This window comes from Rhinolophus sinicus, linkage group LG13, assembly GCF_036562045.2.
Source record: "Rhinolophus sinicus isolate RSC01 linkage group LG13, ASM3656204v1, whole genome shotgun sequence".
NCBI classification, from domain to species: domain Eukaryota; kingdom Metazoa; phylum Chordata; class Mammalia; order Chiroptera; family Rhinolophidae; genus Rhinolophus; species Rhinolophus sinicus.
In genome coordinates this window covers 35326926-35338037 of record NC_133762.1, presented here as the reverse complement: position 1 = coordinate 35338037, position 11112 = coordinate 35326926, and the positions used below count along the sequence as shown (strand labels likewise).

The 11112-nt window shown below is 43.6% G+C and overlaps 1 protein-coding gene across 2 annotated transcripts in view; it reads right to left on the bottom strand.

Moving 5' to 3' along the window:
• Positions 1 to 137: 137 nt before the first annotated feature.
• NDRG3 (NDRG family member 3) overlaps positions 138 to 11112 on the bottom strand; it is a 70029-nt gene continuing 59054 nt past the window's right edge. Inside the window, exons 10-17 of one of the 2 annotated variants that reach the window (XM_019732639.2) lie at positions 10162 to 10265; positions 9011 to 9076; positions 8837 to 8888; positions 7262 to 7309; positions 4163 to 4198; positions 4025 to 4076; positions 2817 to 2855; positions 138 to 1725 (exon numbers count right to left, since the gene is read on the bottom strand). In XM_019732639.2, the coding sequence (XP_019588198.1) occupies positions 1544 to 1725; positions 2817 to 2855; positions 4025 to 4076; positions 4163 to 4198; positions 7262 to 7309; positions 8837 to 8888; positions 9011 to 9076; positions 10162 to 10265 (579 nt within the window). In that variant the 3' untranslated portion in view covers positions 138 to 1543. The remainder of the gene's footprint in view (positions 1726 to 2816; positions 2856 to 4024; positions 4077 to 4162; positions 4199 to 7261; positions 7310 to 8836; positions 8889 to 9010; positions 9077 to 10161; positions 10266 to 11112) is intronic. The other variant, XM_019732650.2, reaches the window with a different exon arrangement.

The following is an 11112-nucleotide window of genomic DNA, read 5'->3' as shown; positions in this document are numbered from 1 at the left end:
ATCCCGAGTCGTCATTTCTTTGTTGCTGGGGTAATAATCAAGTATGTGAAAATGCCCAGCGCAGAGCTCATATACAGTAACTCAGTCCCTCCCTGAGCCCCAGTGTGTGGGTTGACGGAAATAACACCAGCAATCGGTAACAATGAGACATATACAGCTTTATTTAATAATCTGTAAAAAGTCGTAGTCTGGCAGAGTGATGCATTCTCTATCTCAGCAGAATGCGAATACTACTGTGAAAAGCCCCTTCCTAAGACTTGGAATTGAGTCACCCTGCACTTACATTCGATGCCCTCAAGAACTGGGCCCTGGCTGTGTGGCAGCTGGTTTTCACCCTCCGTCCACCGACACTCACATAGCAGTAGACTGAACACAATTTTACCTGGACAGGCTGCCCTTACACATGGGCCCCTTTCCTCCTACAAGAGTTCACAGGATGAAAGATCTTTCTGAGAAATAAGTTCTGTCTCAATTTCACTTAGCTTCCATTAAGTCTGCTGACAACAAGGTTATACTTATTAAATGATATTCTGTTAATGTCTGTCCCTCCCACCCGGCCATCTCCTCACCACCTACATAACCTTCAGGCCATAGCACTCCCTTTTGTTGAGGATGGCGGGATGGAGAAACACTCTCCACCACAGACCTGGGAGGCACTTCTTGCGGATGTCTGGGGAGACCCTGCAGTGATAGCAGTTTTCCTCCGGCAGAGTGAATGCCTGGTATTTTGTTTTCCACTTTCTTGTGCCACGAGAGTCCAGTAATTAAGCCACGTGCAGTCCTTGGGAACAAGTCCGTGTTGCATCAGAACTCCTCATTCATGGGCTTCTAACAGTACACATCCCTCCCTTTTATTTATAGAATAGTATATGTGAATTCATTTGGACAGAAGGAGGTGGCTGCCACCTTGCCTGCTTCTCTGTGTAACAGGTTCCCTTTTATTGGTCACAATCAATCAACAGTCCAAGCAGTAATTAGTCTTCCACATTCCACAGAGCCGCTCTCTCCAGAAGTCACTTTGCAAATCTTGTTGACCAATTTGAATCCAAAAGAGAGCGAATGCAGTGGCCTACCCAACCTAGGAATCTGTTTTGCATATTTCCCCTAAAAACACCATTGAGAACGAAAAAGAAAAGTCCCTTTTTCGTTTTGTTTTTGTGCAGAAGCTCTACAAGAAAGCATGTCTAAAATCACAGAACTATGCACACACAAACACAGACACGCGTGCTCACATACATACGTCAGGATCAAAGAATCTAATCAGATATGTAGTTAGGAAAGCACGGGGAAAAGCTGGCAAGAGAAGACATGGAGATCTGATCAGCTAAAGAGGTTGGAATGGTACAGGAATGGCATGGAAGTGATTCTTGGTACATACAAAAAGGTGGGCGGGCAGGCAGAGAATGATAAACCCAAGACACCAGGAAGAGTCAGTGGCCATGCAGGAGTTAGACAGAGATGCCGGTTTGCTGGATGAGATGGTCTATTATGGAGGGGTCGTCGGGAGGAGGATGGACTTGCATGGTCAGGGAGGAGCATCTGCTTAGCAGGACACCTCCATGGTCTGGTGTCTGTCCAGAACATCAGGGGACTCAGAGGATTCTCGAGTTCCATCTGACTGATTGCTGGTGACAGATCGGCTGAAGGTACTTTCTCCAGAGCCGATACTACTTGAGGTTGAGTGGGTTCGTGATCGGGCGAGCCGCGTCATGCTGGCAGATGGTACTGTAAGAAAGAACCAAGAGGACTAGAAGATGGAGCCCTGGTTAAACTCAGTTAATCCAGCAGTTTCACCAAAGGCTTTATGTTTCGCATTCCCAGCCCATGTACGGTGACACCCAGGACAAGACGTGGCCATCTTCATTTTGCATAATTTGCTCTAGGCGAGTCGCTATATGCAAGGCTGCTTTAATCCTTTGGCTCTGGTTGGGGTCTCAGCTGATTCTAGCCCACAGCAGAACGAGGGGAAACCTAAGTCCAGAGTACAGCCTCTTAGCTACGCCCATGCCATTCATAATGAATAATTAGGAACGAGGCTTTGGGAACCCAAATAGGTAACCCAAACCTGTGGTGCATGCAAGACTAAACCAAAAGACAAACCACACAAGTATGAAGGTGTTTCACAAACAGTGCAAGCCCGATACAACAAGACTACCATCCGTGTCCACAGGCTACCCTTGCTACCTGGGGAGGAGACCTGCAGGAAGGTGTGGATGCAGGGAGGGCGGGGGGGCTTGGAGCTGCCCTACACACAGGCTGTGAGGCTGGAGCTGCCTGAGAGGGAAGGGTTCTGGAGCGGGGTGTTTAACTCAGACTCCTGGTCTGCCACTGCTTTGATCCTAAGGTCCTTCCAGCGTGGCCAGGACGGCCTTACCTGGCATAACCTTCCTGCCTATCTTCCTGAGGAACCAGCCATTCCCCAGCTGTCATTTCAATGCTGGGGTCAAAAGATGCCATCACCTGCAGAATTTTCTGGGCACAGGCTCTGATGCTGTTTAGAATCAGGCTGCCCTTCGATTCCTGTGTCTGGCGCTTAATGCAAGGTAATGGTGGAAGAGGGGCCCTGCCTATGAAGTTTTAGAAGCTCTTGCAACTCAACTTGGGATGACGAGGAAGCCTGGCTATTACAACCCCATTCTTCCTTCCTTCCTGGGGGCCCAGGCCTGGACCTGCAGGCTAACCCTCTTGGGGCATAACGAGCCACGTTCTATCGGGCTCTCACTGCACAGGAAAACCGCGGACATGCTGCAGGCAGCCAATGCAGCCAGGAGAGCGTGGCTGGGAGGCGGGGACGAGGCCAGCACGGAGGAAGGTACCTGGCTCGGTGCTCAGGTGACTGAGCTGCACATACGGGACTGGAAGCAGGTGGACACAGGAAAAGGCAGGTTAGTGACCCGAGTGCCAAGTGCCTCACCTGCCTAGCAGACATTGCTGACAGGATATTCTAAGCCAGGGATGAAGTTTTATTTTAAGGTCCCAGAGAGGAAGTGAGGCTGATTGCTGCTTCAGTAGAATCTCAGATATTACTTCTCTCAACTAGTCAAAGGTAATTGTTTTCCCCTCCACTATAAACAGCCATCCTGCTTTAGACCAGAAATGGGCTGGAAGAGTAACTGTTTTGAGAACCGGCTAGAAGGACTTCTGCTCCTCCCAGTGAGCTAGAGGGACATTGCGGGCTCGGCTGGTAGTGGCTCACAGACGGGAATCACACAGCCACTCTAGACAACACATACACGTTCTGCCTGCCAGGTACAGGGCTGTCCCCAGGGGCCCAGCTGCTGCCCAATGGCCATTATCCACACTCATACCAAAGACAAGAGAACAACCACCCTACTGGGTAAAGAGCTCAGTACCTGGGAGAAAGGTTTTTCTTCTTAAAACTCCAAGAATGGAGCAAGTGTGGCTATTTGGTGACAAATGAGAAAGCTCAGAGTCTCCCAATACGAGAGACCAGGACAGCGGCACATGATATGGACACACCCTTGGGCTCACTCTGAAACACTCTGCAAGTTCATCTCCTGCGGTGGGACGGAGTGAGGACACCACCCTCCTCTTGTGGAGTCGCCCTTTTGTTTTTCTAGGCCAGGAGTCATGAACCAGCTGACTGCAAATCATAATTTCAGATTCACGGCTAAGGCAGCCTAAACTTCAGTGGTTGCAAACGTGGGCTCTGGAGTCAGACTGCCAGGGTTTGAATCATGGCTCTGCGGCGGGACTGTTACCCTGGGAATGTGCTTGGCCTCTTTGAGCCTGTTTCCTCTTCTATAAAATGGGACTCACAACAGAACTTACTCTTAAGGTTATAAACACAGGGTGCCTGGCATGTAACCTCTAAGTGCTTAATAAGTATTAGCTCATTTATATATATGCAGACGAATGCTCCATAAACGTTTTGGTCTCTATTTGACTTCAGGCTGGCTAGCACAGAGGTTATGCCCTGAGAGCTGTGGGCTCCCACAAGATGTCAAAATGACCCCATCACCAACAGATCTCTGCTACATAGAAAGTTGTGTACTATACTCACTGTAGCCCATTCCCTGCAAAAAGTACTTGAAGGCCTCGGTGAGCTTCCCGGGCTGGGGGAACAAAATAAGAAGGCATTACCCTTTGCATAGGCAATGAGGTATAGTCAAACGGGTGCTTTACAAAAAAACCTCCTTACCTGAACTACTTGGGGCAGTCCACCACAGTCTGCCATCTAGAAGAGGAAAAATACGTAAGTCAATTGGAACTTACACTTAAGGGAAATGCTCTGAATAGCCATAAGTCCTTTTAGACAGGACAGGATTGAATTTTTAACTGCCTCCAAGTGTACACCTCAATGCACATTTTTAAATAAAAATAATTTTTTTCATTACCTCAATGCACTCTTATACAAAGACTTAGATCCCAGTACTAGCAATAACCTTGGATATAAGTCAGAAAAGATGTATTCAATACTTATGAATCAGTAACATGCAGAGCCTGGCTTTCAGGCCCATGGTGGGTATTTCCTGTTACCATGTTTCCCCGAAAGTAAGACCTAGCTGGACAATCAGCTCTAATGTGTCTTTTGGAGCAAACATTAATAGAAGACCCAGTCTTATTTTACTATACTGTAAGACCGGGTCATATATAATAGACTAGACTGGACTAGACTACACTAGACTAGACTAGACTAGAATACTGGGTCTTATATATTATAAGACCAGGTCTTATATTAATTTTTGCTCCAAAAGATACATTAGAGCTGATTGTCTGGCTAGATCTGATTTTCGGGGAAACAGATAGGGTAGTGAAGTTAACGACCTTCAACGATGGCTCTAACTCCAACTGAAGTGTGTTACTTTTAGAGTCCTCGGTGTGATCTTAACTTCTCATGGTCCCATGCTTTCTAAGTTCCCGCTCAACTACATTCTCTTCATTCCCTGACTAAGGGGATTTGTCAAATCAGGTGCTGATGCTGAATCCAGCCACCTCACTTGCTCAGCCACTTTCCTCTCATAGATAGATTTGGTGAGGATGTCTCACTCATAAGTCTTTACAGCTGGTTCCTCTCACCTGTGCAAGAATTTCTAGAATAGGGTTCTGTTAGCATGCATTAGATTACCTGCAGCACTTGTTAAAACTCAGATTCTTTTTTTTTTTTTTAAAGACAATAGCTTTGTGTGTTTTTTTGTTTTGTTTTTAACAGGACTTTATTAGGGAACACTGTGTACTTCCAGGCCTTTTTTTTTTTTTTTTCCCCAAGTCAATTTGTTGTCCTTTCAATCTTAGTTGTGGAGGGTGCTGTTCAGCTTCAAGTTGTTGTTCTTTCAGTCTTAGGTGTGGAGGGCACAGCTCAGCTCCAGGTCCAGTTGCCAATGCTAGTTGCAGGGGGCACAGCCCACCATCCCTTGCGGGAGTTGAACCGGCAACCTTGTGGTTGAGAGGATGCGCTCCAACCAACTGAGCCATCTGGGAGCTCAGCGGCAGCTCAGCTCAAGGTGCCATGTTTAATTTTAGTTGCAGGGGGCGCTGCCCACCATCCCTTGCGGGACTCGAGGAGTTGAACTGGCAACCTTGTGGTTGAGAGTCCATTGGCCCATGTGGGAATTGAACCGGCAGCCTTCGGAGTTAGGAGCATGGAGCTCTAACTGCCTGAGCCACCGGGCCAGCCCAAAACTCAGATTCTTGAGTTCCTGCTTTAGAGATTCTGTTGTGGGGCTCAAAAACTTGCATTTCCAACCAGCTTTCAGGCGATGCATATTCTGTCAGTCTGCAGAGAACACTGTTTCTAGGGCACAATGGCCAACCACAAGCCCACCTTCTTCCTTCAAGCTGTGACGCATTTTGTACTCAGATAGTATCCTATTCAGGCTGACTGACATTGTTTTAGAAAGAGACACGTACCCCATGGTTTCTATTCACTAGCATGAAAACCTGGGGGGAGGACTATTGCTTAGCAGATGGGAATGCCACAGAAGGCACAGGAATTTGCAGTTAATAAGGAACAGTCCCCTGAAAATTCTAAGCATAAGAGCAGCGACAAACATTTAACCTGATTTAAGTGTAAAACAGATCTAACTAGCACAGGTTATTATTTTCATGCAGCTTAAGAGACAAATCTGATTAAAACTATAGAACAGTTGCCATATGCAGAGAATGAATATTGGGAGAGACTATTTCCAAGATCGACACCTGGAGAGTAAGTTCACTCATGCTGTTGTGGATGGGCATTTCTGCTCAGAAATAACCACATCTAAGGCTACTGTCGAGTTCAGGTTTGTCCTTTTGGAATACAGATTTAAATCTGCAGTGAAAAACTAATTTGAACCACCCTCCAGTTTGTTTGTTTTTTTGGTTTTATTTTTTTTTAAACAAATTCTTATTTTAGACTAGTTCATCAACCACCTGGACCCCAGAATACTCTTTTTTGAGTTTTGTCACCTCAGAGCATTAACCTCACGTTATATTTCCAGGAACTATGGGCTGCTTCTGGTGATAACACTTCCTTTTAAGCATACTTCAAAGAGAAAGGGAAGAAAGCAGAGGTCTTTCAGGCTGAGAAAGCAGCAATAAGCAACAGAAGACCAGCATTTAAATTTACAGTAATCCAAATTCAAAACAGATCAGGTCCCTGAACATTTTATTAGAGGTTCTAGAAAAAGCAAGGCTGATGCTCTTGCCTGAGGTACAATCAAAAGGGGGACAAACCTGATATTAACACTAAAACTTTAGTATAAGAGCTGTTTGCCCTAAGAGAAACAAAATGCATCAACCCTCACCATGAGGCTTCCTTACCCACACAACAGGATTTATTTAGCATGTGAAGAATTTCCATCCATTATCTTAATTCTCACTAATTAAATAATGCTTATGAAGTTTATAATGACATGGGAAGATGCTCACATCAAAAAGTTGAGGAAAACACATACAGGGCTATAAATATCCTATGATCTTAATGAGCTAAAAATGTGTAGAAAATGAACATCAATATTTTTACCAGAGGTTACCACTGTGCCACTGCGTGGTAGGATTATAGGTAATTTTTATTTATTTTATTCTTTTTACTTGACTCTATTTTCCAATTTCCTACAATGAGAATATATTCAGGAAAAAATATTTTTTTAAAGAAGAGAGAGAGAGAGAGAGAGAGAGAGAGAGAGAAAGAGACAGAGAGAGAGAGAGAGAAGGGTGCGCGCTTTCCTTCTTTCTGGGCAACTATTCCAGAAATAGACTAATACGAAGCCTGTATAATTTACCCACAAATGGCTGGCAATGAGGAAAGAAGACACATTACCTTTAGTAAAGTTGTATTTATAGGATTCAAGCGAGAATTGCATTCAACCTTAAAAAAAAGAAACAGAAAACAATTTTATGAACTGCTAGAAAAATAAGAAATAGCTTGGCAAGAGAATGATCTTTGAGGATCAACAGCTCAGTTTGGAGGTAGCTAAAGCAGCCAAAAAATTTACCAAAATACAAAGTAGGAGGTATATTTAGACGATGCACTTTATATCTGATATTTCTGAGTACATCTAAAAATCTGCCTAATTTCATTTTCTGAATCTGTTACAAGTAGAGTCTTTAAAAAACTACACGTTGAATCTAATTCCTCCTATGGGCTACATAACATGGAGGGCAAGTTACCTACTTCTTTAAAAAGGCCATTGGACGCGTGGCCTGCCGTCACCTGCTAGGTTCTTCATGGCTTTCCCTATCGCTTGTCTACACCCCTGATTAGATATTAGACTCCTTTCCAAAAAGCCTTATTCCCTAACGTTTTGCTCTAAATAGGGCGGGAGTGAAGGCTGCCAAAGAAAACCAGGTAATTTCACACAGAAAACTTAACTTATATATGCTGTGGGAAAGACAAGCAAATGCTAATAGACGTATGAAAAAATATCAACTTCCTCTGTAATCAAAGTGCAAATTACAGAAGTGGGACACTATTTTTAACCGATCAAATTAACTAATAAAATTGTATAAACCAATGCTGGACAGGATGCTGTGAAACAGGCACTCTCATACATTGCTGGTGGCAACACATGGATATGTCCTTTCTAGAAAGGAATCTGGCAAAGTATATCAAGAACCTTACAAAGGTTTATGATTTTTGATACATTAGTTCCACTTCTGGAAATCCATCCCAGGGAAATGACCCAAGATTTAGGCAAACATTTTATAAGGATGTTCAACAGCATCATTAATGGGGCACAATCAGAAATAATGAACAGGAGAATGAGGTTAAATAAACAAAGGTACACTTACAAGACTGAACGTTATATAGACATACTGACTTTATAATATGGGGAAATGCTATCAATAGTGTTAAGTAAAACAGGTCCCAAAACCTTGGACATTTAATATTGTCCAATTGATGTTTGAAAACAAAAAAAGATAAGTTTGTCTTTGGGTAACTGGGTCATGATTTTTCCTATCTTTCTATTTTTCCAATTTTTTCATATCTTGTACGATGAGCATATCAGTATGCTATGTGCTTGAGAAGGACGTAGAGAAAAGCATACGGCTCTCTCAGCAGCCGTCCAGCCTGCTGATACAGTTCCAGATTTATGGAAGTGGTAGAATGCCAAAGCTGCCAGAAATCTGACAAAAAGCAAATAGTGTTCAGTTGTACTACTTGCCACAATGTGAACTGCACCACACAGAGCAACACTGATCCCTTCAGATGAAAGCTAGTGATCAACGAGGAATTCATTTTCCATACTGGGTAACAAAGAGCAAACTCTGGTACGCGTAATCAGAAATGACAAAAACTAGTATTGAGCAACTGTTTCTAGTGCATCAGCACGTGCCATATACATTTTATTGCATTTTCATCTCATTCACCATCACAACATAAGGACATACTTACCACCGCCTCAACTGCTGGTGAATTGTCCCCTACCACCAATAAAGTGGAACACCTACGGAAAGGCAAAATGAGAGGTGACACTCAGCAAGCAGCACATGTGCCCCCCTGAGCACTGAATCTGTCTATGAAAAGCAAGTCTATTTAGCAACTTAGCGGGGAACTTGAGGGACTTACTTCAATGTCTTTGACTTGTTATCATTTTGGCCCAGCATGGGTCTTTCAATCTCCAGGTCTCTGCGTCTAGGGAAATAAAGGAAGCAATGCACTTTTCAGGTAAAATCGTGGCAACTCAGGTTACTTCCTGGTCGTGAAAACCAAAACGTTTCAGGGGATGTAGAAACTGCCTTTCCTTCACACCTGATGAAGACAGGGGCCCTTGTGCACTTTGTTCCCAAGTAGCCATTTCAGTGGCATCTTCAGTGGTACTGAGCGGGAACAAGGCTCCTAGCTCAGCCCCGAGGGGTTCTGGGGGATGGTAAAAGGAGGCAACTTTAAAACTCAACAGCAACACTATTGAAATCCTCAAGTTCTAAGTATTTCATTTTCCGGCTAGTTTATAGGAATAAATTCCTTTAGACAAGGGGAACTTTTTGGCGGACATTTCCCTTGTGACTAACACAGCTTAGTGTAGTACTTAATAAACCTTTCTGATTTCAACTACAAATAATGAGGCTCCGTTATATAAAGGAAGGAGCTAGACATACCGGCTTCAAAACCTGCCTTCCCTCCTCACTGGCTGCGTGACTCTGGGTAAGTTACAGCTGAACCATTTCCTCCATATTTTTCCATGTACCCAGAAAGCAGGAAGGAGCTAACATTTTTACCTTGGAGAAATTGGTTCCAAGATTAAGAACCAGGCTCTCTCAGTGACTGGGGGAGATGTGACAGGGTTTGGAATACACAAACAAAAGCAAATTTACTAGTGTCCATGTGTTACTTCTGTCTGGTGACAAGATGGCAACAAAGAGAACCTGAATCAAGGCCCAAGACTGCTATCATTTGCCTCTCCTACATGCACTTTTCTGTGCCACCTGAAATTGTGTTCTAGTGTGTGTACACCACGTTAGGTACATTTAACACCTAAAAACTACACCTGGTATTTGATCTTGCCTAAAACAGCCTTTAGTTCATTCATTCTTCTTGAAAGGGGTTTTCCTATCTGTCTGAAAGCCCCTCTTCTTCTACTGTGGTGAAATAGCACGAAAGCAATCCCATCTTGCAGCAGTGGAAGAAGTCATTTATTTCCCTTTCCCCTCTGCCGTAAAGGTTCATTATCTTTTTAGACTTGGTTTGCATTTACGTGACGGTGGAGGAAACAACCGTACCCGTTATAGGAACCCAGGAAGAGCTGTAGGTTGTCTTGGTTGATATCTTGGGCAATATGCAGTCTGTAGGTTTGAATCAGGTCCAGGTTGGCCTGCAACTCTTCCTAGAACAATGGAAAGACACGGGTAAACTTCGGAGCTACAGTACAAGTCTATCTTGTTTGGTTTGCAATCTCAATAACCAAAGCCCCTGCCCATGATGGGGCTGGCTACCATCTTTTTTATTTGCATCAGATGGGTTTAGTGCCACACTGTATGTTGGATGAAGGCACCAAACAATCTATGATGGAAAACAGTGGTCATGACCTCCAGGTCAAGTGCAAAAATTTGGGGATAAGCTGAACATCATTACCTGCAGCACAATGGAAAACTGCACTAGACTTGGATTCAAGTACTAGCTGTGGAACTTAGGTCACCTAACCATTTGGAGCCCTAGTGTCCTTATTTGTTTTTTTTCCCCACATTCTGCTATTTCTCATAGATAGTGTCTGTAAAATGAAGATAATAACCAGCCACCTGACAGGGCTGTTTTAAAGATAAAATAAGAAAAGTTATATGACATGTAATATGTAAAGTAAATAAATGGACAGTAACATTTCCTCCCCCCCCTTTTCCACACGTGGCTACTTTATTGGACAGCACAGCCATAAAGGATTATGAAAAATGTAGCTAGGTTGGGCAAGGTATGAAGTTTTGCTAACTAAGGATTTTTGCCATAATGTATTTTAGGCAATAGCCACTTCTATCTGAAGTTTTAGATGGTCTCTGCACCTCTTCCCTCCACCCCCAACCACCAAAAAAGAAAAACATCTAATATTTGGTAACATAGTTTAAACACATTGATTGTATATCATGTTCTTGGTTCTAACTGTTAACATACATGAACCTGAAAAGAGTGAAATATTACCAAAATTATTCTGGAATAGGTCCAACTATCGTTATAGCTACACT